Source organism: Poeciliopsis prolifica, unplaced genomic scaffold (genome assembly GCF_027474105.1).
Source record: "Poeciliopsis prolifica strain line A6 unplaced genomic scaffold, Auburn_PproV2 SCAFFOLD032, whole genome shotgun sequence".
Taxonomy (NCBI): domain Eukaryota; kingdom Metazoa; phylum Chordata; class Actinopteri; order Cyprinodontiformes; family Poeciliidae; genus Poeciliopsis; species Poeciliopsis prolifica.
The window spans coordinates 3,777,056-3,802,837 of NW_026562407.1; the positions used below are offsets into that span (position 1 = coordinate 3,777,056).

The window sequence follows — 25,782 nt, forward strand, 5'->3', positions numbered from 1 at the left end:
CCCATCGGTTTAAGATTTTCTTCAAAGCTTTTTAGACGAAGTCAGTCTTATTATCTGAGATTTCTACCTTTATTTTGTGTGTGAAAATGGACTCCTGCTCTGCATTTTGCTCCGTGCTCGATGAAAAAGAAGGTCAGAAAAATCTTGACGCCGTCAGTCAGAAATAGCATCATTCTGTTACTTGAGCTGACACGGAGCTCCTCAATGACACTCGAGGGCAAAAGACACCGCAGTGCAATTTGATACTGGTGCGGAGATTATCCTCACGAATTTTCCTTTGTGACAAGAGATGGAAATTAAATTTTCAGAAAGTTGTATTTCAGAACTGTCATTAAATTGGGATTTATTCTAAGTACATGACGGATTGTTTCGTTTTTATATAAACAGGAGGTTACACAATGTTTGAAAAACCCTCTGGAGGAAGCCAATAGCACCATATGGTGCACAGCCCTGTCAATTTTACCTTTATGTCCTGTTATTTTGATTTGAAAAACAAAGAGACAGAGTGACTGTTAAGAGATGACCTTGAAATGCAATGCATGCTGGGAGTTTTTGCAAAGGAAGCATCTGAGGACTCCCCAAATTATTTTGTTTAATAAACACATGACCTTAACTTTCAGCGTTGCTTATTTGAATTAAAAGTATATAATGCAAAACAAGAGTTTATATTTTTGTGTTTAATCAAATATACATTATATTTAAGGAATATGTTGTCCTTGCAGTGAATGTCAATTACACCACAATGACACAAATATTATTAGAAAACTATTATTTAAGCACTGGTTTTTAATCAAGCTTTGACACTTTGGGGGCACGAGTGTTATTTTGAGAATTAATTGATAATAGCTGGTGTAAGTGTGTTTCTGGGTGTGTAAATTTGTACTGCAGTAATTGAGTGGGACAAGACAGTAAGAACAAAGATGTGTTAAGAGTATTAAAATAAAAATGCCAACAAAAGCATGAAGGATTCCTTCTTCTGAACCAGAGTTACGCTTTTAGGTATTTTACATTACTTTAAATCCACTCTTAATTAATTCTTGGCATGCCAGTTTTAGTCTCCTAATTATTATGTATTCTATTGTTTTAGGCTGGACTGATTATCCAACGTAGATCTTAGTGATTTTAATATAAAATATTGGGTGTACGAGTTTGAATTTGTAATGGACTGTCTTTAATTCCCTAAGGGTCAGAAATCGGCTGCAGATTTCAGGCAAGTTGGAAGAGGTTTGCAAGAACGCACATCTTTCTTGAACACTCTAAATATGTTTTGATGTTACATTGGTTTCACCAATTATTGATCAACTTGGGCGTAAGTGTTTCCTGGGTTGTTCTTAAATGTTCTAGCCAATCACGTTTCTTCTGAGGCTGACTGTTTGGGTCCAACGATTGAACCTCAGACCAGACAGAACTGGCTATTTCAGGAAAACAGTGATCCCAACACTCATTAACACTTGTTTTGAAATGCTCTTCAAATGATCCTGACCCTATTCCTTTTGAAGGTTTGCCATCAATGCTTAAGATTTCACCAGCAAACCAAACATTTTAAATAAATTCAAGCAGACATGTCAAATAGCCAACTACGAGATTTTAATGAAAACAAAAGCATTTGGTTGAGGTTCAAATTGTTAGTGTTTGTTTATATTAGAAGCTGTGTTTAGAATTTTAACCTATGTGGATTAGAAACTATAAATCTAAACATTCCTTTTAAAACATATTGAAAATGTATTTCACGCTCAAACAATGATTAAACATTTAACATTTATAAAAAAAACCCGAATGTAATGTCATTATGAGGGTATGTAAACCTCTCCCTGAAACTATGATTAAATTATAAAGCCTCAGTTGATTTTGAAGTGCATCATTGTCTGAGGTTTTTTAATGCATCATGATAATAGTATTCTGTCTGCAATTTGTGAGGCTATTGCTGAGTCTGTAGGTTGCCCTCTTGGTAATTGCCAAATGTATTCTTAGCATACGTACCATTTAAAAAATTATCCAGTCATACACATGGACAGCAGTGGGATGTTTTGCAGTCGTAAGTCATTAGCTGGGTTCTGTACTGCGCGACTGCCGCCTTTAATCTCATTACATAACTACTTGTGCTGCTTACTTTTCTAACATGCAGTTTTTGATGTGTAAAATCTTCTCTTTACGCATTTCCTTGTCAGACTGAAGAAGATAAAATTGTTTCTGTTTTGTCTTTTACAAACTGTTAAACTTTAAAGGTGATGCCGCTTCTCTCTCTTTTTTACCTAAAGACTGATGTATAACATTCAGTAAAGGACTTACAGAGGCGTCATGTCTGAGTTACCTGCAGCAATAGCAGCACAAACATTTTGATGAGGCTTTGCCTCATCAAAAGACACCAACAAAAATCCAGTTTATACAGCTATATGCTGCATAACACCATGCATCAAGACCAAGTATCAGCAACAACAAACTGCATATGGATTGTTTCACACTCTCTCCATTAGGTTAATCTTAGCTGCAGAAATAAACTTGCAGTGTAGTGCAATCCATAGCTACCAGTCAATGACTCAGTCAGATGGAGGTGGAAAATGAACTGTGCTTTCACTACAAAGGACAAAAAAAGAAAATGTTCATATTTTCTGTCTTATACGTTAATTTTCATCGTGGCTATTCAGCAGCAAATTGCTGATCTGTCGTAGATATTTCACTTGCAAGTCCTTTAGGATGAAATCTAAAAAACAATTTAAAAACTGATATAAGTCAAGGCATCAAAAAAAAAAAAAAACACCAAAAAGCCATTAAAAATGTTTTGGTTTTTTTTTTATCAGAGAAATAAAATAAATTCAAATTGAATTAAGCAGAGTTTGAAAACAAAAACATCTGAAGAAAGATTTATTAAGACCACCTGATAATTATTAGGAGTTTAGCAGGGCTTCATAATTTATTTAGAATAATAACTTAGAAGTACCATTTATAGATTTTGTGTAAAATATTTATTCAGGGATTTTACCTGCAACAGTTTAAATAATAAAACAATTGAGCAAACTAATAATGTCTAAAATGGGTTTTCAGATATTTAGTAGTGTTAAAAATGTACACACGTTTTAGCTGCTCAGTATTCATGGATTCACCTATATGTAAATTTTTCTTTGGAGAGCAATTTCAAATTATTTCTAGAAAATTTGCCAATTTAGAGGGGTTTTTGTTGAGCAAGGTAAATTATCAGAAAGAAAATATAGCTGGAAAGTTGAAACCTAGGTGCAAAGGTATTGGCTAGCATTTGGAAAGGAGGCAATCCAGGATTGCAATTTGTTTTGCTTGCTGCTGATTGGCTGTACCCCCAATAATAAAGATAAAGAATATTGCGGATGTTAGCTTGTGCTCTAGTGCCAAGATGGTTTTCACTGTGCATATTAATTCATATTAGGGTGTATTGGGAATTGAACTAATAAAATAGACACTTATAAGTACTTTTAGACGTGTTTTTCCCCATATTCACAGATTTCCGGTATTTGCGGGCAGTTGTGGTCCATAACCCAGTCCACTGTAAACTGTCTCAACCTGTTGAGCTACACAGCTGCACAGATCATCTCTGGACCACTAAGTTTATTTCCTTTTGATATCAGTAGCTTTCAATTATGAATGCTTTAAATGAACTTGGAAGCCAGATGAAGACAACTGAAGCCGAGTTAAAAAATAAGCTGTGTCTTGAAATGTTGCTGTGCAGTGCAGCTGATAAGCCGTAACTGCAACTGTTATGGATTTTGTAAAACTGGAAATAGATCAAGACTTCCTTGAGACTATAATTTGTCTGCTTGGATAGTCTCGTTCATGCTCTGCATTCTATGCCAGTGTCATAGAAACATCTTTTTTGTCCCATCTGCAGATGGTTATAGGTCAGGGAGGGTTTCAGTGTACTGTCTCCTGCTTCTTAATTGTTGCACGTTCTGTCACAGTTAAGCTCCTTACATTGCTCGGGTGGTCCGTGATGTAACCGGACAGAATCCAATCGTTTCCGCATCGTCTCTGAACTCAAAGGGCTTAGTTTATCATTTCTGTACTAGAGCGTGAAAGGAGGCCAGCTATTGCATGAATACATGTCTCAGTCATTCCTGAAAATTCTCAATGCATAGACCTCTCAAGGTCACAGCAGAAATACAGGCTCAATGCGGAACCTTGAACACTGAAGATCATAACACAAGCCAAGAGTATGTGTGGCCAGATAAAGGTTTCCGTTTTCCACCATTTGGATCAGGACCAATTTATGCTTTTAAAATCTACTGTTGCCTTTTCCTATGTAAAAAGGTATTTTTCTGAAGCTTCGTTGAGGCTTCACTCCTTTTTGTTTGTGTACTCTCTACTTCCCCATCTGCACCTCCAGGACCTCATCTCCCCCACCCTCTCTATGGCTATCCCAGGCTTATCTTGTTATTTTGTGGCCTCTCTCATTGTTCGGCTGATGGATCGTTCCCTGCTTTTGAAATGGCTAGTTCAGACAGATCAGATTAGCCAGCACTTTTCATATGATGGTTTTGTGAAGGACAAGGGAGAAACAGCTAAACGTTATGATTATATTTGCACTCCATAAGTCCTAACAACTCTGGTGATAACCTAATAAACCTCTAAAGAAAAACTAGCTGCTTAAATATGTTGGAAAATGTCCACATTTTCTCACGTCATAACCACAAACTGCAGCTTACTTTACTGGAATTTTATGAAAAAGATCAACGCAGAATAGTGGAAGGAAAATTAAACACCTTTTTAAAAATGTCACGCATATTCATTTAGCCCTGTTTACTCTGGCAATTTGTGTTTTTAAGCTTTTAGTTAAGGCTTCAGAGATTTGTTAGAGACCATTACTGAACAAACAGCATCATGAAGACCAACACTGCAGACTGATCTGACCTTTACAAAAATGCCAAAAAGAAATAAACCTCTGAAATAAAGATACAATTTCTTGTTTTTTTTTTTTTTTTTTTATATAAAGCTAATAAAGGAAAGAACCCACAAAAATGCTGTGTTCAGGAGAACCATGTTTACTGTGAAACATAGTTGTGACAGCATCACGCTGTGGGGATGCTGTACTTCCATAGGAATAATGAAGCGCTTAAGAGTTAATGGAAATATGGATGAAGGGTAATACAGGAAAATCTTGGCAGAAAACTTCAGAACAAAACAGAGATTCATCTCCCAGTAGTTCCACAACCACAATGAAATAGTATGATTAAAAAAGTGAATGTGTTGGGGTGGCCCAGTCAAAGTCCAGACCCAAATTTATTTGAGAATCCGTGACAAGACGTCAAAATAGTTTTTTACAGATGCTCTCCATCCAGTGTTTCGAAGCTTGAGTGTGGCAGCAGCATGATAAATTTTGAAGTTCAAGGGGGATGAATAATTCTTCACGGCATCGCATTAACATTTTAGGCACTGTAAAAAGATGCCTGGTGAAAATGAATCATTTCTGGATGCTGAAGTCCAGGCAAGAAAGTGAAGCCTGCTGCTGTCAGTGTTGGATAGATAAGCCGGCGTACACAGAGGCAGATGTTGGTTCTGCCGAGATGGAAGGTGCAACCTCTGATGCATTACCAAGCTATAAATAGCATTACAGAGGCAAGATCTTCCATCAGCATGTGCTTTAAAGATTGGTTACAAAGCAGGTCCTGCGCAGACAGGAGGGAAACTGTTTATGTTTCCTCCCCTGAGGATTTGTCCAATTGGGAGCTGGTGTTGGGCATATCGATGAGGCTTCACATTCACCATCTAACGTCAGACGTTCACGCTTCTGTTTGCATCGATCTTCTTTTTTGTCCATTTTAAGAACATAAGTAACAGCCCTATAACAGCGTGCTGCATGAGCTCCATTTTTAGCTCTTTATCGTGGTCGTGTGAGTCATGTTCAGGGGATTATTGTCCATTATGGTGGATGACTTGCTAATTTTCAATAAAGTCCAGATGGGCTCTGCTAGCTTCATTGAAAACACCAGCTACATCTGTTTTTATGGCCTTTTGGGGAGATTAAATGGATGATAAAAGCACTTGTCAAGCTAATTTTCTCTAAACTGCTGAAATACTCAAATTTAATTACATAAATAGGAATTTTTGTAAACATAAAAAAACAAACATAATATTTCAACCTACATTTCTTTTACAAGTATGCACAAGGGAGTGTGATTAAACTATTAAAAGTTCTATTTTAATGTTTTTTTTTAGTAGTTCACGCAATTGTCCTTCAGTGGGCTGAATGAATTTTCACAGAAGGTTTCATTCCTTAGAAAAGAAAGTTGTAGGCATGACCTTGGTCCAAATTAAAAGCTAAAAATGTGTGGCATCGTTTTTGTCTTCTCGAAATGCCAAGGCAGCAACAAAAAGCGCTCTACTGTGAGGACAGAAAGATGATTTGACGTATTGAATGGCTAACTATTAATTGAATGTTTTTATTTGTTGAGAAGCATGCAGTCTGAAAAGACTGCATGCAACCATTATGTTCAGATTTAATTTGTCTCCAGAAACATTTTGATTAACGCCATAGGTTGAAGATTTGTTCTTCTTACATACACCAAAGTTTGGAAAGTCCAAAGAAACTGAATAAGCAGGGATTTATTTCATGCTCATGCATTCATTTTGCAGATTCCCACTTCCATGTCATGTAAAAAGTCAGAGAATAAGATGTTTCTGCATCTAAATTTATTTAATCCTTTAAAAATTCTAGAGTACACAATGTAAACCAAGAGTTCATAACTATAAAAATTGTAAGAACAGAAAAACTTAAACCCAAAAGACAAAACTAGGACCACAACAATAGCCTTTAATGCTGTGATCTAACCTACAAGCCATCATTCTTTCTGTCTCTACACCATTAGCTCAGAATTTACATTTATATTTTTTGTGTCAGTAATTGAATAATCTTGTAAAAGATACTAAAACAAACATTATGAAGCTCCACCTCAGATCCTGTCTCTGTGGAGGGAAAATGACTGCAAGAATCCACATTAAACCAGATATAGCAAACAACCACCTCTACATTAACACAGGTCATTACCGCAGCACCAGCTGTTTATTACAAAGCCCTTACTGTTTAATTGCTGCCTGGCTGGATTTTGAAGGGCATCTGTTGACATTTATATTATGGATTTCACTGCAAAACCAAAGTTCACAGTTTCTGTGTTGGAACATTTTATGATTAAGCTTCATGAACAAAACTACTGGATCAAGTGTTACCTGATTTTCTGTTAAAAGAAAAAGTGTTATTAATGGCATAAAGCAAAGACGGAAGGCCAACTGAGGCTAGGAAACTCCTGAACAAATCAACACTATCTAAAATTGAACTCTATGTAGAGAAATTAAAATAGATCTTGGCAAACGGCTTCTTTTCTACTTGCTTGAAATGTTATGTTTCTGGAAAAAGGAACATGACAAGCTACTGAAGTCTGTGGGACAGGGCACTTTCATAAGTGCTATTAATATTTATAGGCTGAAGGATCTGAATGCATGTGCTAATGAGATATTTCAGTTTTTATTTTAATCCCAAGGTGACTGTTTTAGTAGGAAAATGGAAGCCAAAAGGAATCTGAACACAGGTCCCAAAAACAGTTTTAGTGTATTACACTCAATAGAACCAGATTCATGCAGTTCATAAAAAAAAAAATAAAAAAAATCACCTTTGTGGCTGTGATCTCACCATGGTTTAATCATTCGCTCCAGCTGTGGCTCCTCATGTAAACGCAACAGTCAAGAGAATTAATTTTTCCAGTTTTTTTTTTTTTTGCTATGTTGTTGGACAGTTAATATTGCAAACGATGGAGTGAAGCCTTGGACATCTCAGCCCCAATTCACAGTGAAGACGCTCACATACTCAGGCGTACACGTATTCTGTGAACTGAGATTTCATAGTGTCATGATACTGATTTTCTACTTTTCTCTGGACAAATTTCTCTATTTCCCCCAATTTCAGCCAATGCATCAGCAATTGAGGCGTTTAGCTTTGAAAAATATAAAGAAAAGACAAAGCCATTGAACCAGATCAGGGATGAAGAGCTTCCACTACAGTTGATGTGCTCTGAGCGATCAGTCACCAGGACTTGAAGCGTGACCGCCACTCTCTGTGACGCATAGACAGGTGTCAGCTCGGTGCTGCACACAAAACACTGTTTCCGTAACCGTTTCCCACCGCGCAGTTCACTGCGCAACACAGAGTATGCATATACTGCTGTAAATATTGACCAATGGCAGTAATGACTCTTTCTGGGACGTAGATGCCGATTAATACAGAGACACTTGGCCATATTTACTTTCAATGGAAAAATACGCATAAGTAGATCATAAAAAGAGAAAATAGCAGAGTGAGCAATACTCGGTAAGTCAGTCAGAACATCCTCTGGGAGATGAAGCCCAAAGTAGCATAACTGCAGGGACAGCTAAGGATAACACTATCAGTTTTATAGCCGAGCCTGGTCTTGAAAGCAGACGGACTCTCTTTCTCATGATCAAACACAGTGAAAGCTTCCCTGTGAACTGCTGTGGGATTATTGTATTAAGGTCTGATGAGAAGTTTATGAAGACAATCCTAGGATAGCTGCACTTTTCCCCAAGTAGGATGAGACAGTGTAGATTGTGTTTGATAATGTCGTCAGTGGACCAGTAGACAAAACCTGTCAACTGAAGTGTGTTCAGTGGAAGCACAAGAATCGGCTTTTATGTGTCCCCAGATTAGTTTCTCAAAGCATTTAATCATTAAAACAGAGGGATGACTTTGATATTCATTTTTGTCATGGGAGTCTAAGTGAACACCTTTAACTGGGTAAAACAATACTAATGAAATATACCTAAAATGTTTTTTTTATCTAACAGGTTTTTTTTTTAAATAAATACTAAATCTTTGCATCAAGATGGTCAGGATTTACAATATTTCTTTAAAGTCCCAAAGCATCTGGACCAGACTATGCATCCTGAATGTGTTTAAGCTCAAACCCTTCATTATATTTGAGTCTCACCCTGTCAGCATAGAACATGGTCCATTTATTTTATTTAATAAAGGAAGGTCTCTTACACAACACTTAGACTTTTCTGTTGCTCATTGCTCTGCAGTTTCCCTTCGACTGAACATCTCCCAAAAGTAAACTGGATCGATCAAAGCATCTTTGGCCCAAGCGGTCTTCCCATAACTCCCACCATTCTCCCTCCTTTTCCTTTCCGGTCAATTTCCCCACTTGCAGTGACAGTTTGAAAACACCTCTTTGGCCATTTGGACACAGAGGATAGATGGGGTCTACTGACGTAAATCCAATGCTGGGAATCACCTTTTCCTATACTTATCAGTGTATTTTCTCCTATAGGTAATCATAAGCAACACATTCGGGAACAAGAAAAACAGACTTAGAAAAAAGTGTTCAGCTGCTACAATTCTTAGTTTTTTTTTAATTAATTGTGAAGGTATTTTTGCAGCACCATGGACAGCACCGTTCTGGTTTTTTTGCTTGCTTTAAACATGAGTCGTGCCATTCTTGCAACTCTTTTATGTTCAGCCAGTCCTTAACCTAAACAAACTAACTTGTTTCCATTATCACAAGACATGTTTCTCTGTATAGAGTTCAATTGTAGACCATGCTTGTTCTTTGTTCAGGAGTTTCCAAATTCAATGATGAGTTATGTTTTTCTTTCAGTTCCTATTGTTCTGACTTACAAAGAGATTGGAAAGATCTACACAAATGGTCAATGGTGATAGAGTGAAAGTCTGTTTTCAGAAAGTAAATGTAAGCATTTTAACAAAATAAGTGCATCAATATTGAGGCCGTGTACCGTCTTCACTGATCATTCTGAAGAGCCTCCTCCAGTGTGCTGGAGATGACCTGCGGTAAATTTAATGGATTGTAATGGAATACAGTTGACAGTGCTTATTAGAATGAAAGCAAAGAAATTAAGTGAATTGAACTGTTTGCAGATCTATGAGACTGTATTGTGGCAAAAAGCAAGACCAAAAGAATCGCCAGCATTGAACATCCTGAGAGTGAAATAAGGGAACAGAGCTAGAAAACACCAGCAGAGGTTGAGATCTGGCCTAGAAAGTGTGGGCTGAGTGCACTGGACCCCCACATATTTTCAGGTTAGTGGTTTTTGGATTTGACTGTTCGCTGAATCTTTTGGGGGGTGAAAGGAGGCAGCAAACCCTGTTGGGTCAGGCTTGTTGAATGCAGATACACAAGAAGATAACTACTTAATTAATAAGCTGTGTGCAATTAACAATGAATATTTTTCTGAAAATCATATTTTGCCTTGACCTTATTGGGCACTAAGTAAAGATTATTCTCAAATTTGTTGTGAAATAAATAACTTCATAGAATGTAGATATATTTAAAGTATGAATAAATATTTATTCTTCCATTTATTCTTTGATCACAGCAGCTCTGGCAGTTTTTTTTTTTTGAACATTCATTTCTACACTATTGAACCTAAACTATTTTTAGTAAAAAATGAGAAAACTGGTTTTATTTGTTAGCTTTTTTGGGGTCAGTGTATTTGGAACCACAAAGGTGAAAGGTATGTAAGTTCTCAGCTTTAGTAACGCAGGCCTAAGCAGATAAGTTGTGCTTATGTGAAATTAGAGAGTCTGAAGGCGAAATGTCGATGCTTGCAGGAAACTGAAAGCCGCATTGATCAGAGGCTATTTTGGAAAGTGGAGTTGAATTAGGATAATGCAACGGCACTAAAAACATCACGTGAAGGACGTCGAGATCCCTGTCTCCCCAAGCAACACGCTTGCGTCAGGCATGGCATGACGGAAAATGTACATATGGCCAGACTAGGCCGACGACTTGTGGGCCCGACAAGCTTAAACCGCTTCCTCTGAGGAGGAGGGATTTTTGACCCTCGTCGTCATCATTGGCCTCTTTAATCTGCAGCAGCTGAACGTTACATCAGCCGCCAGAGTCGCGTTTCACGTAATACCCGTAATTTGAGAAATTCAGGGTAATGTTGTCTGTGGCGGTCAAAGTGCAGGCGCGCGTAGATCTCCTCGACGCAGACAGACCTGACACCAGGCAGACCATTGATAGGAATGTTAAATCAACTCTTAAAATCAAAGTGAGTGCAATTAAGTCTCCAGTGAGGCCTCAGTCAGCTCTTTCATGTTTTACATGGATAGTTCACTCGTTATGTAGATCGCAGTTGCAAGAAGCTTCTATCAGCTCAAACCCTTCTCCTCCCAAGCCCACCAAGGTGACCTGGAAAGGGCTTTTTCAGCATATTGTTGTCTGTATTAAATGACCACAGGCAAAGTGAAATGCAGGCAGTGAGCTTCCTCTGCGTACTTGCAGCTCTAGGTCCTCTATGTTCTTCTTCTTGTTGCCCAGAAGTCCCAAGATTACAGAGTTCAATGGAATCCGGTGGTCTCAGTTGTTGTGGATGCTGATTCAAGAAATCCAAAGCTAAAGCTTTCCTAAAGATTTTATGAATAAAAGTTGCTGTTGTTCATTTGTAGCAAGATTGAAAGAAAGGCAGAGAGAGAAGAGGAAGGCGTGCAGTAAATGGGTTGAAGGTGGGAATCGAATCAGGGTCGGCTGTGTTGTCGGCTGTAGTTGAGGCGTGTGGCGTTTTGCATCTTTCAAGACTCTTAGTATTGAATAATGCAAAGGGTACAACCTAAATAAATTCCTTATGCCCCTGATGTGTTTGACTGATTTAAAAAATAACAAAATATCAAATTGTCCAGGTAGACAATCAACTTCTTATGCTTACCTTTTTTTTAATGTCTCCCCGAATACAGTGTCCCTTTGATAATTTTTTTTTTTTTTACCACAGCAGCAAAAGTGCAGTAATCCCCAGTTAAAAATAGTCTTGACAAATCCCCTATTTATTGCTGTTTGAATAACATTTACTAAAAACAACGCTGCCCAGCTGTTTCACAGCAGGAGGTTAAAGAGCATTCACATGGCTATAACGGACTAAATGAGTCAGTTGCTGATGAAATCAGGAATTATAAAACGTTAAAAAAAAAGTTTATGAAAAGGTTTAGCAGGTTAGGAAAAGATCTGTAATTTTAACAAAGACAAAGCTTATCTTTTTGTGCTGTATTTTTTATTTTTTTAAATGTCTGAATTGTGATAATATACATGCTTTTAACTTTAATCAGGCTTAACAGGATTAAAATAAGGATGCTGCCCCATTCAGCATGGTTACCAATGCATTCCCTAGGTAATTTAATACATTAGTAAAGAAATCAGATTTTTACACTTTGGTATTAATGTATCAAATTACTGAAGGCTTCCTTAGTTATTGTGTGAAGAGTAAACGCAACTGTGCGAGATATTTCCATGATTTTCAGTGTGTCCACTAAATCCTGGAGGTTTGTAACTCTAATCTTAAAACGTAGTTATTCTTGTACTAAAAGGTGCGTTTGATTGCAGCATAAAATTTGGCTAGCTAATAGAACGGGGACAGTTTTCTGATGAAACCAATACTGCATGACTTCATTTACCTGCAAAAGTGACGCAGCAGTTTTTTTTTTTTTTTACCCTCTTAATTCCTTCAAATTGTGAGGCTGATTGGCTGACTACAGGGAAGCATGTGTCCTGGAAAGGATCGCCTTGTGGGAAATCAGCTTGATGGCAGCTCCTGTAATTAGTTCTGCTTGTTAGGAAAAATGAAGGGGTTACTAATTAGCAAGTGGATGGCTTCTTGACTTGTTGTGCATCTTTTCACTTCTTTCCTTAAAAGATCAACATTATCGTCTCTCAGGCAAAACGGGGGGAGGGCGGTGCTTCTCCGCCGTGCCGCTCGACAGTTTAGCTCTAATGCAGCAAATCTAGGTGGAGGAACCTCAAAGAAGGTTCTGTCTCGCTCTGATGGACAGGCTGGCTGTTGCAAGCAGGTGCAGGAAATGCCTGGAGCTGCACAGAGTTGGGGTTTTATAGTTTTACGCTTTTTAGCTGGGGTACTGTTAAATTTCAGATCATTTGGGCACTGAGCCGTTGCTGAGCGTTTTGTTGGAGTAACATAAAAACTCTTGCTTTATATTTTGCTTGGAAACTCAAAATTCTCAGCAATGGCTACACTGAAAGCAACATTTGTTGTTTCAGTGCAATGATCTGATCTAAAAGACAAGCTCAACTGATCAAGTTTTCTGAGTTTGACTCAAACAGATAACTGCCAAAAATCCCACAAAATCTGCTTTTGTCCTGCTTGGACCAAAAGCTCAATTTATTTGGAGAACTACAGCATTTAGAAATATTTTTTATGACATATCTTTTCATATGCCGGTACAATATGCTACCGGCTTCACCTGTCAGTCTAGTTTAATCATTCATCCCACTGAAATATGTTCACATCACTGTCAAAAAGAGAATGACGTGAATTATTTTTGTTCAACGGATAAATAGCACAGACAGTATCATGGATTTAAATAAAGTCAGTCATTAACAAGGCATAAAACATTTCAAAACTGTAATTCTGTGTAATTTTGCATCAAAGATTTAGCATGAAGAAAATGCAAATAAGATCCCCTCCATGAATAGAAACAGTTTTATGCTCCCAGAATTCATATGTAAAGACCTATAATCCACCATTGATATTCAAAATTCAGGACTTCCGGCCCAGTTTTCAGCTTTCCATCACACATCCCTCTAAAACTTCCTGACATTAAGCTGTGGCTGGGTGCTGAAAAAGTAACTGTTTTATTTGTAGATTTTTATTAAAATTTCAATTTTTTTTTCTACATCCAGTCAAGCTGTTAATCAATAAATCTCCATAATACGGTGTTAAGACGCACACGGTGCTGGGGGGACATTTATCACCCCCCTTGCTGATCCGCTTCCAAGAAAGATCCTGACGTGACATTACGTAAGAGCTTGGCTCCGCTGCTGCTGGTATTAGGGAACAGAAAACTCCAGAGAACATGTTAATCTTCCTGCGCGATTATTAGTCATACTATTTAACGCCGGCTTAATGGGGGGAGCGCATGGCATAATTTCCATCCGGCATATTCACCTGCTCTACCCTAAATCTCCTGGCTTGCTTTAGAGCTGGATGCTATGGAGTGAAATAAGATAATCATGCCGCAGTGTGCAGGGAATTAACCCGGAAATGTGAAACGGGAATAGCGAGAGGGGGTTATAATAACACTGTGGAAAATCTCAGCATTAGCTCAACTTCTGCTGAATTTTTAAAAGAATTCAGATTTTTTATTTTTTGCATCCTTTCTCTCTTCTGTAATCAACCCACAGAGGCAGAGCTGACACATGGTAAATTATGAGCTGCTAAACAGAAACACTGAGGGAGCTGCCACTCTCCGTGATTTCTCACAAATTCCACGCAACAAAGAAAAGTTTGACCAAATTTCATTTTAAACTTTGTAACTGTGAGATAATCCACTAAACCGGCCATAAACAATTCACATTGCTCTCTTTAACCCAGTAATCTGTTGGGAGTAGCACTGACACACCCTGATGTTTTCACCTCACAAACTGAAGCCGTCAGCGGATTTGGTATTCGGTGCAAAGCTGTCATTTAGCATGCAAATGAATCACGGAGTGAACAAGCAATAAGGCCCCGACTTGGAATTTGCGCGTTTTCAAACACTGCGATCAAACTGGATTAGTTTCTGAATTTCATTGGACATCGGGGAGGCTTATCAGCGAACACCAGCGGCTCGACGGTCTGCAAGTTCCTCTTTGAACCCACGTAGGCAGGGGAAACAATGCCTTGATATTCCGGGATTCAAACAAAAGCCTTTTTACGCGCTCCGCTCCCCTCGCGTTTAGAGTTGGAGGGCCCTCGGGCAACTGTTGTTTCCCACCTGGGTTTTTTTGGAGACGAAGTGAACGCACTTCAGTCAGTCCTTCAGTCAGTTGGAGAACGTGTTTTGTTTCAAAAATAAAACTGTTGCAGCATTTGAACGTGCCAAAAAAGGGAAAAAAAATGGCGCCATGCTGAGAATGACGGCGGTGAAAAAACTTGGAGGGATTGTTAAAAGACAAGAGTCTCTTTGGCATGTTGTGGCACGTTCTCTGTGACAAAGTTATCACATTAAAAGCTGGCATGATGCTCTAATATCGCTTTCTTGCAAAGAGATGAAAGCGCAACTTGTCAAGTTGTTGCTTCGGTTGCCAAACTAAGTGAGCAAAGAAAGTACAGCATGTTGATTTAATGCAACTTGAGAGGAAGTCGAGCAGAATGGGTGCTTTTTGTGTCTTGACAGAAAACTGTTTGCTTCTAGGTTCTAAACCAACACGCAATGGAAAATGATTGGCTTTACATTAAAGTGGCACTTCAAATTTTTGCAGCATTCATAAATTCTTAGGGATAGTCAGAGTCAAACTGAGGTTCTTGCAACTAAAAAGCTTTGAAATATGTCAAAAATGTCTGTTACATAATATTGCTAAAATACTGATAGCTGTGCCTTTTGTGATGTCATCAGCCCAAATACACACCAACCAGAATCAGCTAAATTATTTTCAGCGTACGTTCTAAAAATTTTGGAAATCACAAAGCTGTATTTTTTATGTCAATGGTCTTTTGTAAACACCCAGCAGTAGAAATGTATATTATCTTTAGCCAAATGGAAGCAAAGTTTAACAAAGACCAGTGAAAGCTGAAATTCTGGATTCTCCAACAAATATGTCCTTTCATCGAATTACCTGATTAGATTGAGCTTTTTTGTAGCCTTACAGACACTCAGGTTCTTGAGGGCAATTTCCTCCAAGGCTCTTTGTTGCTTTATAGAGACAAATAGTTTCTTTTTGACCTCTGTGCTTTAATAGTACAATTGGTGGAGTGCTTGTACCAAGAACGATCTTTCCTTGATGTTTTCTCTGAAAAGTAACTGTTTTTATTTCAAGGTATCCACTAGCTTTTCAGTTGCATCTGCTGACCAGAGCCTTTCATTGTCTGATTACTTTGTTCATCGGGGCAAACTTACAAGTCTGCTTGTGGAAAATCATGGAGGCTACAGTGATTTGGGGCACTTCCAATGATAACAAAATCTTGGCTTCCTAGTCCACGAATAATATTGTTTTCTTTTCCACCTGTATGCTCCATTACCAAGCAAATATATCTATATTTTTTAGATATTTTGTTTTTCTTTTGCTAGTTTTTTTATTTACACCTTACGCTTTCATCTTGTAATTGAGAAAGAAGAAGAAATTTTGAATCCTAACTGTGTGCACAAGCAGAAGAGCAAATGTAAAGCAGTCAGGTTCAAGTTCATCTTGTTGGTTTTTACTTTGTCTTATTATAAGCTGTGTTATCTTTAAAATAAATTCATTAATTTGACTAAATAAATGGAAAACGACTTCTTTGGCACCGCATGGCCTTCACCAAGCAGCAAAAGTCCAGTGACAAGTTTTCACCCAGCTTGTGTGTCATGGATCCTGTTCCCGTTGAATTTGTCAAAGGCATAATTGACAGCTGTGAGTAAAAGAGCCACCATGATTACATCTCATGCCCCCATCCTGACAAAGCTGGAAAACTAAGTGGAAACATTTTAAGCAATTTGTTATGGATTAGAGTGAACTGAATTCAAATGTTTCCCTGAAAATGGTCAGAAAAATTAGGAAAAAAGTCCAAACAAGTGAAAGAAGTTCAGAAATGATTACAAGAAACTCTCTTCAGAAGAAAATATGAATAAATCAGTTTTAGAATCTAGACTAAGAAATGACGTGAATAAAAACCTAAAGTGACATTTCTGAAGGAATTTCAAGGAAATTTGAGCGGATGCAGTCCGGTCCTGCCCAGCCTGTGACAAACACAACATGCAGCCACAGCAGCAGGAGAGGAATCTGTCCCTCAAAGTCTCGTCCACTAACATCACAGTCAGTCTTCACTGTTGCAGTGCAGTATTGTCTATCTCTTTTGCTGTCTTTTCATCTGGTCCGTGTGGTTATGTGTGTGGCATGCTTCACATGTTTGTCCTCTTTTCTCTTTCTCTCCTTTCCCCCCCTTCTTTTACTTCCTCTTCTCTTTGTGTTGGATGAGAAGTTGAGCCCCGGGGCGCCAGACGACGATGGCAAGTTGTCGGTAGGTCTCGTCTGATGGACACTTTTTGCCTTCTTGCTTCCGTCTTTGTCCCCGTTCTCTGTGTCAATGTCTCTAGTGTAAATTTTGTCTAACTCCTTCTCCCGCCACACTGTGAAAGAAACATAGCACACTGCTACTTCCAAGCCTCAGCCTCCCTGTGTGCGGAGAGTGGCGCCGTCTGTCTTCTGAAGCCCTTTGCTTTTTCCCTCCGTTTGCCTTTGCACGCGGCATGCAAAAGGCAATTAGACAGGGAGCATGTGTCTCGCAGTCTGCAGACTGTTTTAATGCTTGTGTAAGAGCTTCCATCCAGAGAGCAGGAGGAGGAAAATAAAACCAAGCGGCAGAGAAGACGCTCATCCGGCAAGCATTGTCTCCCTCGCCTCCCGCTCACACCCATACAGACTTGTGAATTAACACCTCACACCTCCGGTGCCTACGCGTCACCTGCGATCACCCAAAGGCAGACACATTCCCAACAGCTGTCACCTGCGATGGAGCCTGATTTGTTTCCTTCTTCCCTAGCTCAGCTTCAGCTGCTGGAGGTGACCTTGGCGAGGATTCGTTCAGATGAAGAAACTGAACTGTCACTCCAACTCAGCACGCCTGTCTCCACCAGCAGGGGCTTATGTTTATAAGAAGCTGTAGTGCTTCATGATTTTTTTTTTTTTTTTTTAAACTTAGTTTCAGGTTACACACAGGGGTTTTGTGGAAAAGCGGATTATAGGGAGTCATTTTTTCAAGGTCGAAACACATTCATGAGTCAATGATGCAGCAGCTTGAATCCATTTTGTAACCAGTGCTGCACAGCACTTCAAAAGAATGCATTTCTTCAATTATCCTTTGCTATTAAGTTAAAATAAATAAAGTTTCAAACAAACACTTAAAGGTCCCAGCAAAAGCATTTAGAAACATTGAGCCTTCTCATATTTTTGGCTGTCGCAACCATAAACTTCAATGTATTTTATTTGGTACTTTTATAATAAACCCGCACAAAACAGAGTATTAGCATCTAATTGTGAAGTGGAGGAAAAATGATTTTCCAAATCTCAGAGGTTTGTTATATGACACCGGCAAACAAACAGCATCATAAAATGAACTGGAGGTTTAGTGATGAGGATAAGATGACCAAGGATAGGTGCAAAAATGAGTTTAATGATGTTAAGAAGTCCACAAAAACCAGGACGCACAGGTAACACGACACAGACTGAACAATGGCAGAGAGGCTGAACCACAACAAGGATCCAGTGGAGAGCAGGGAACACAGGTGAGGTTCAATACATGAGGGATAATCAGGGGAACGAGAAGCAGCTGGGATCAATCAGGGGGAGGACATAAAACAGGACAAAATGAACAAAAACACACAAAAATCCACATCCTCACATAAACAAAAATGAGCTCATCAGACAGGTCAGGGATAAAGCTGTGGAGAGGTATAAAGTTAGATTAAAAATAAATACCTGAAGCTCTGAATATCTCTCAGAACCAGGGAAAAACGGGACGATTGTTAAATTATCAAATGTAAGGTGTTCTTGCAGCTAGTCACAGCTACGTAAAAAACGTGGAACAAGGTTCTCTGATCAGATGGTCAAAATGGTCCATTAAAAAATTGTCTTCAACCAACTTGAAGGCAATCCAACAAAGAACAATGGGCAGTATTTAAATGTGCAACATTTATACAAGCACAGCCCTAACATCTGCAGCTGTGATTGCAGCAACAAGTTTTTTTCACAGAGATTCAAGATATGCATCTTTCTCTCCACTTCACAACTATTCATTACTTTGTGTTGGCCTTCCAAACAAAATCCCAGCAAAATGCCAAAATGGTTTTTGGTATTTACATGGAACAACATGATTCAGTTTGAGAGTTACTAATGTGCAACTTCAGCGTTGTAATTCAGGATTTTAGAAAAATCATGCAATGTAGCAGATGAGATTTTCACTTGGAGATGAGAGTTCAAAGTGAAAGAGCTCATTACTGGGAGCAGCGTATTTGACTGACGATGCGTCTCTTCTCTCGTAGGCCAGGCCTCGGCTGCAACGGGGAGGCAGCTCTGCTTCCCTGCACAACAGTTTGATGAGAAACAGCATTTTCCAACTGATGATTCACACGCTGGACCCTTTAAGTGAAGGTAAGGTAACTCGGGTAACAGAAGCAAAAAAATTCTAACTGTGAGGAACAGACATAATATGAATCTGTATGGTCAGGCTGAGGGAGCCTGGCATGTGTAATCAATCTTGACCTTTTCTCTTAGAATTACTTCCAATAAACTGTTTGAAGTGGGGGCTTGTAGAGAAATTATTGGTATTTTGTACCCTACCTGCAGGGGACAGAAGTCATAACAAACTGAGCTTAAAGAAATAGAAGAATGTCTCAGTAATAACAGCTGTCAGGTTACTTCAAACTCAACTACTGAGTCTGAAGTAACATAAGAAACCAAGCAGAATATGAATTTTCTCTGCAAAATCTTAGAGAGATTGTCTAGGGTGCACTAAGAACACAACTTGTTTGCTTATGAGTCTTTCCCAGCTGCTTTGATCATGCAGACAACTGGTCCATTTGAAGGCACTGGTTCAGAGTGGATGAGGCTGGTAGCACTAGTGGTGGCTCGTTTACTATGTGGCCTGCATTTGATTTGGACATCAGAGATTCGGATTTTTAAACAGCTATATTTTCCTAATGCAACAACCAATTGGAACAAAGTGATCGCAGCTCTCCAAGTATTTGTTTGGAGCACTCTTGAGTGCGAACCTGCCACCACTCTGACTGACATCATTACTTTGTATTTGATCGAGCAGCTAATTCAACCAAAATTCAACCTGGTCAGTATTAGCATGTGCTTCACTTCAAGAAAGGTAGAAGTGACGCACACATCCAAATTGCACATACAGAGGGATTACTGAGGGTCAAAAATAGTTTGTCAGGCTGAAGTTGAAATACAAAATTCAGAAAGGATCCTGGATTGGTACTTCAGAAGAAAACACAATGAGTGAACAACTTTCACATTTTGGATTTTGTAACCAGGGCACAGTGGCTGTTCAAAATCACTTTGCAAAATGACAATAGCCACATGCACATGTATATAATTGTGGAGTTTATTCTTAAAGTGGTCACTTTGCTCTATCAGGGCTCATAGTCTGACTGGCTGTACTCCACTACGATCATCTTTATTCTGATCCAGATTCAGATTTCTACCACTTTTGCTGCTGTGGGTAAAGTAGCACATACTAATAACAGAACCCCACTCCAAAAACAACAAACAAATAAAAAACAAAAACTGAACTTTCACTGTAATCCTCTTTTCAGCTGTAAAGCCCTTTCTCCACGACTACAGTTAAGCTCACAATCCTGCCAACAAAAAGCAGCACCAACTGTTCTAACTAATTGTCAAATGAACATAATTCTACAAGCGCCTTAATTACCTCCTGGAAATCCATCAAACCTCAAAAAAGACCAGTGAAGACCCTGCGCTGTGTATGTCGAGAGTGATTTATTACACTTGTTCTACAGCACAGCTGAGGTAGTAGGCAGATCATTTGCCTTTAATCCAAGATGATTGCCTGTTAGCTCAGCTAAGGAAACAGCAAAAACAGCAGTGTCAGACCTCTGGGGGAGGGAATAAATATGTTAATATTTTGGTAGAGGTACTGTGTCATCTTATTCGTATCCCACCATGAAAAGATGAGGGGTGAAATGAGAAACATTATCTTTATTTAGAACAGACAGGATGCACAAATTTTGCAGGCTTGTATCTTCTAATACAGCCTGGGACTTGGAGACCTGCTGTTCACAACACAAAAACATTTATAGCCCTTGATGAACCCTGGACTTATGTGTCTTTGGAGGATTTATGTGGTAGATTAATACAAAGTAGTGTATATTTATAAAGTGGAAGAAAAATGATACATAGAAATATGTCATATTTTTTTTAAATGTTATGGTACTTGTTGGACATGTTGAAAAATTTGATTTCTGCAATTTGAAACAAACCACACTTGGGGGCACAGCGGAAGGACAAGTTCTTTTAAAAATACAATTTTTTGAGCTAAACAAAAAGTGCTGTAAATTTGACGAAACTTAAACTATTTTGAAAAGCAAAAATGAGCACAGCTGGGGAATCATAAAACAAAATACCTGTGATTGTGACTGCTTCAAAAGATAGTTTTACAATCTATTAAATGTGCAACCATTTCAGTTTTACTTATAAAAGAATTCAAAACTATGTATTATTTCTCCTCACATTTATACTCTGTCATGCAAAATCCCAATGGAGCACAAATAGATTTGTGGTTGTAACATCACAAAACTGGAAAACGTTCAAGTACTATAAAGTACTGTATGTTGTTGGCACAGTTACAGTTCTTAATATGACAGCATAACATAATACCTGACTGGATAAACTCCAAAAACAGTCAGAAACCAACGTTATTAGACCGCAGGGTTCTCCCATGGGTGCATGGAATCACATTAGCAAATATTTAATGAGTAGTGAGAGGGCACTTAAGCTTTACTCCAAGAAACTTTGCTTCTTGGAAATCCAAAACATGTCATGACTCATCTTCTGAGTGATTTACAAACAATAAAGATGTGCTTTTGAATCATGCATCAGTATGCATCTCTGATAAGACTACTACCTGCCCTTGTACATTTATCCTTTCATTATCATGAATAAATATCACTTATGGATATTTGCAGAATGTTGTGCATACTTTGTGCAGATTTTTATGTGCAATCCATCTCCATCGATGTTTATATTGTTAAAAGTGAACTGCTTTTGGTTTCAGTCCCTGTTAAACATTGCGCTATTCAGGTTTTATCTAAAGACTTTTAACAGCAGATTCAGTATGAATGCAGAACAAATCCTTCCAGACTTGACTGACGGGTCTTTTGCCAAACAAATGACTGGAATTGAATGCACTGAAACAGCAAGTACAGTGTGACACGACGTGCACAATGAATAAATTACTCAAGAGAACAAAAGCAACACCTAAGGCTTCAGCCCACTTGGATGTATTAATTAGGTATTTCCATTTAGTACTTTGGGAAGATTGCTCATACTCCAGAGGACGTATAACAATGCTATCAGTCTTTTACGTAAGTATGTTGCTTTAAAATTCACCTTGTAAAGTGTGCAGATAACATTTGGGGCATTTGCTGTATTGACGGTGGCACATTTTACCGATTTTTCACAAAGTCAAAGAGAATTTTGCTGATGAGTTCACAGCATGAAGACCCATAAACAAGTGTATTCATAAAAGATGGAGACCGTGCTGCTTGTCCTCGTCTGCTCTTGGCCCTTAAGAGCAGTTCATCAGGGCTGCAGAGAGCTAACAGGACTCCATCCATTCATTTTTTATAGGTCTCTCTCAAAATAAGCTGTCTGTGCCTCCACGCTGAACGAACGTCTGAGGTTGTTTCTCCAGTTCTCGGAAATGCTTTTCCTCTTGTCAGACTTTAGAGAGGGGTTTGTTAGCATAATTGTGTTGCATGCATATATGTGTGTGCGTGTGTGTGTGTGCAGTTTTGTCTTTCGTGATTTTACCGCTCTGGTTCATCATTTCTCAGTCCTTTACGTTCTGCTGACACCCGTGGGTCTGAGCTCTGGAGCCGAAGTTATGTGGCCAGTGTGTATCTGGGATATTTTTTCTTTTTTAGAGGAATCAAAGCCACACATTTAATGCAACATGCAATACAGTGCAAAAGTTTTGAATCCCTCCTTTTTTCATATTCATATTATATATAATGAGCCAGACTTTTTGGGTCCTTGTAAAATGACTCTGAACAGCAGATTTTAAGGATTTCTAGCATTTTTTTTTTTTGAAAATTTTTTTCTTGGTTGCGTTTTTGCTTGTTTTATGTTTGGTACCTGATCATATCAGAGATTTTGTTTGTTATATTTGTCTGATCTATTAACGCATACATTTTTTTTAGCACTTTCTATACAGTACATTGTGTCAGCCAAGTATAAAGATTGGTTAGAAAATGAGTGAAAACGCTTTAAAGAAAAACTCAAACAGAGCTTCAGAAAGCTGGTGGAGATTAGCTTAAAGGGACTCCGATTTATTGCCAGTTTGTCTTATCTAATTGTACGAATGGGCACACTTCGGTTTCATTGTTCTTAATGACTGAAATGTACTTTTATTATGATTTACATTGTCTGAATAATCCATTTGATGTTGTGAATACTTCATGTATACATCTGTACATTTGCAAATTAAAAGATTGCTCTAGAAAGAAAACATTTTCGTTATCACTCATGCTAAATGGCTACATCTAGTGCTACTGAACAGTACCAAATCATAATTTGAAAGATAAGCACAGCATTTAAATGAACCAATGGTAGAAGAAAAATGGTTGAAACAGCCGAAGTAACAGTTCAGTTTGTTATGCAGGGGAAGGCATGTTTGGGATAAGCAGATGGCAAAAGTGTGTGTGTGGGTCTGTGTTTGTAAGACATTTAAATACTTGTAATTTTGTCCAAAGTTTGAATGTTTGTGTGTTTCTTGAAAAATTTTTGTTGTCCAAAATAGATAAAAAGAAATCAGGACATGTCTCACTGCAATTCAGCATACAAGGGATATCACTTTTTTTTTTTTTTAGCTCACTGACAGGTTAATTAGTTTCAGGAATTCAAATCAGCAACACACTATATATTTATAACATTTTCATCCATTTTTCAAGTATTTATTTCTAGTAACTTTGGTGATTATAGCTTACATGAACTCAATTTTGCAGTTATGAGCAAGTTGAGTGGAAATAAAAAATGTGTTCCAAATAAGGATTTAAAGAATTTAAAGCTGCAGCCCTCCCTCTAAAGATTAGCTTTATTTTGATACTCATCATATTGTCATATTCTTATTTTACAAGATACAAAATGTTGGTTTGTCGTAAATATAAGTAATCACAATTAACATCACAAAATATACATAATAAGTGTGTACAGGGTAGGTGTTTCACTTTTTGAGCCGAATCACTACGACAAGTTCACCTTTATAATAACAATATAGCTTATGGAGTTTCACCTTGACATATTTTATATTTTGTAAGACATCAAAAAGAGTGGTTCCTTACTTCTGTTTTAACTTTCTATGCCCAGATGTGAGAATTATTTCTCTAAGTTTGCGTCATTTCATTGAACTACTAACATAAGAAATTGTTTGTTGACCCTTTTACAATATCTCTCATCTTGAAATATTGCCCGATAATTATTCAGTTCTCGCTTTCTCACTGAAGATCACCTGGATTTATCATGTCTCATTTTCTGTTTTCTTCTTATTTCTCTTTCTTTTACTGTCCCCTCAGAATTTGCTGACTCTGGTGAGTTACTCCTCTAATTTCTGTGTCCCTTCTTCCCCGTCCTCTTCTTCTTCCTCCTCCTCCTCCTCCTCTCTTCCCACCCCTCGCATATGCCAACAGCAGATATGTTTGTCCTCATTCCAACATCTGGGAAGCAGCTCTTATCCGACGTGCTCTCTTATGTATACGTGTCCTTAACGCCTCTGTGGTGTATGTCAGCTCTCTCCCTTAAATATGCCATTCTCTTCTGTGGATGCTTTCTGCTTGGAAACCCCCTCTGTGATCATTTCTGCATTGTTTTTTTCCCCCCTCCCATCGTTCCCGATCCTCTCTCTCCTCTTTTAAATTTGCAAATGCTTTAGCTTTTCGTCAATGTTCCCTGTGTCGATCTCCAGTTTGAAGAAGATGGCGTGTCGGTTCCTTTATCTTGCCATGAGTCTTTGAACACAGGCAATTTTTCTTGAATCCTTGTTATCAGAACTTAAAGTCTATAAGACTTATTCCCTAAGTTTCTTATTTATTTATTTTTTTTTATTTAACTTATTGATTCACTTTCACCTGATCCTGACGGTTTCTGTGTTTACCCAGCATCAAATTCTTTGCCCATCTGTTTGTCTTGTGCTCCTCTGAATTCAAATGTATTTTAGTGTTGTGACAAAGTTGAGATCTACTTGGAGGAAGAAAAAACCCCCCAGAAAAACATAGTAATGGACTGGGACAGTTTGTTTCAGGCTCTAATATGAAGTTCTTCCATCCATGTGCAGCTACAAACAAAATCACTCAGGAATGCCATTAAATATTGAACGGCAAAGAGATATTGGGAGTGAGCGTGGGGGGGAGGGGGGTGGAGCTCAGTCCGTCTGAGACAAGACTCTTAAAAACCGCTCAGGATTCAGGCTGCATTCCTGAATTTGCTTTAAGCACTTCGATATGATTTATCACACAGGTTGACAAATGCTCATTATAATTATTAAGGTCATATTTCATGTTGTGGATCATACCTAATAGTAAAGGTTAGCTGGAAATGCCGTAAGTTGACATATGCTGGACAGGCCTGAAAGGATTACTGGAAGTGAAATGGGAGGAGCAGATACACAATAAGATGCTTTCATATTGTGGTGTCATAATGTTTGGGGAGGAGTTTTTTTTTCTTTTCTTTTTTTTACCAGATTGCTGAATTTTAAAAATATCACTTAATTTGTGTCTTTTAAGTTATATATTTAGTTCTTTTGGATCACCAGAATGATGGTGAGCCAGAGTAATACATAATTTATGTATTATTTGAACCTTTCGATGATAATCAGCTGCTCTCTGTTGTGAAAACAATACTTTATCGCTCTGGTTAAATATAGTAGCAACAGTCCAAAGCCAAGCTTCGTATGTTCAGTTCTGACTGCATGCGGAGAACTTTCACGACAAATTCAAGCTTCTGCACCCACTTATTGGTTTTCTAATATCATTGAAGTTGTATAATCATTGCATAGAAAAAGAAAGATTAAAATGAATCAATAAAA

At 38.2% G+C, this 25,782-nt stretch overlaps 1 protein-coding gene across 5 annotated transcripts in view; it reads left to right on the plus strand.

Annotated features, from left to right (window-relative positions):
• The window catches only part of LOC129373246 (sodium/potassium/calcium exchanger 2-like), a 55,904-nt gene that overhangs the window by 4,420 nt on the left and 25,702 nt on the right, over positions 1 to 25,782 (plus strand). For 2 of the 5 annotated variants that reach the window (XM_055051093.1, XM_055051090.1), the window contains 3 exons: positions 16,926 to 16,974; positions 18,995 to 19,103; positions 24,275 to 24,289. In XM_055051093.1, coding sequence (XP_054907068.1) covers positions 16,926 to 16,974; positions 18,995 to 19,103; positions 24,275 to 24,289 — 173 coding nt within the window. The remainder of the gene's footprint in view (positions 1 to 16,925; positions 16,975 to 18,994; positions 19,104 to 24,274; positions 24,290 to 25,782) is intronic. The other 3 variants (XM_055051091.1, XM_055051092.1, XM_055051094.1) reach the window with 3 other exon arrangements.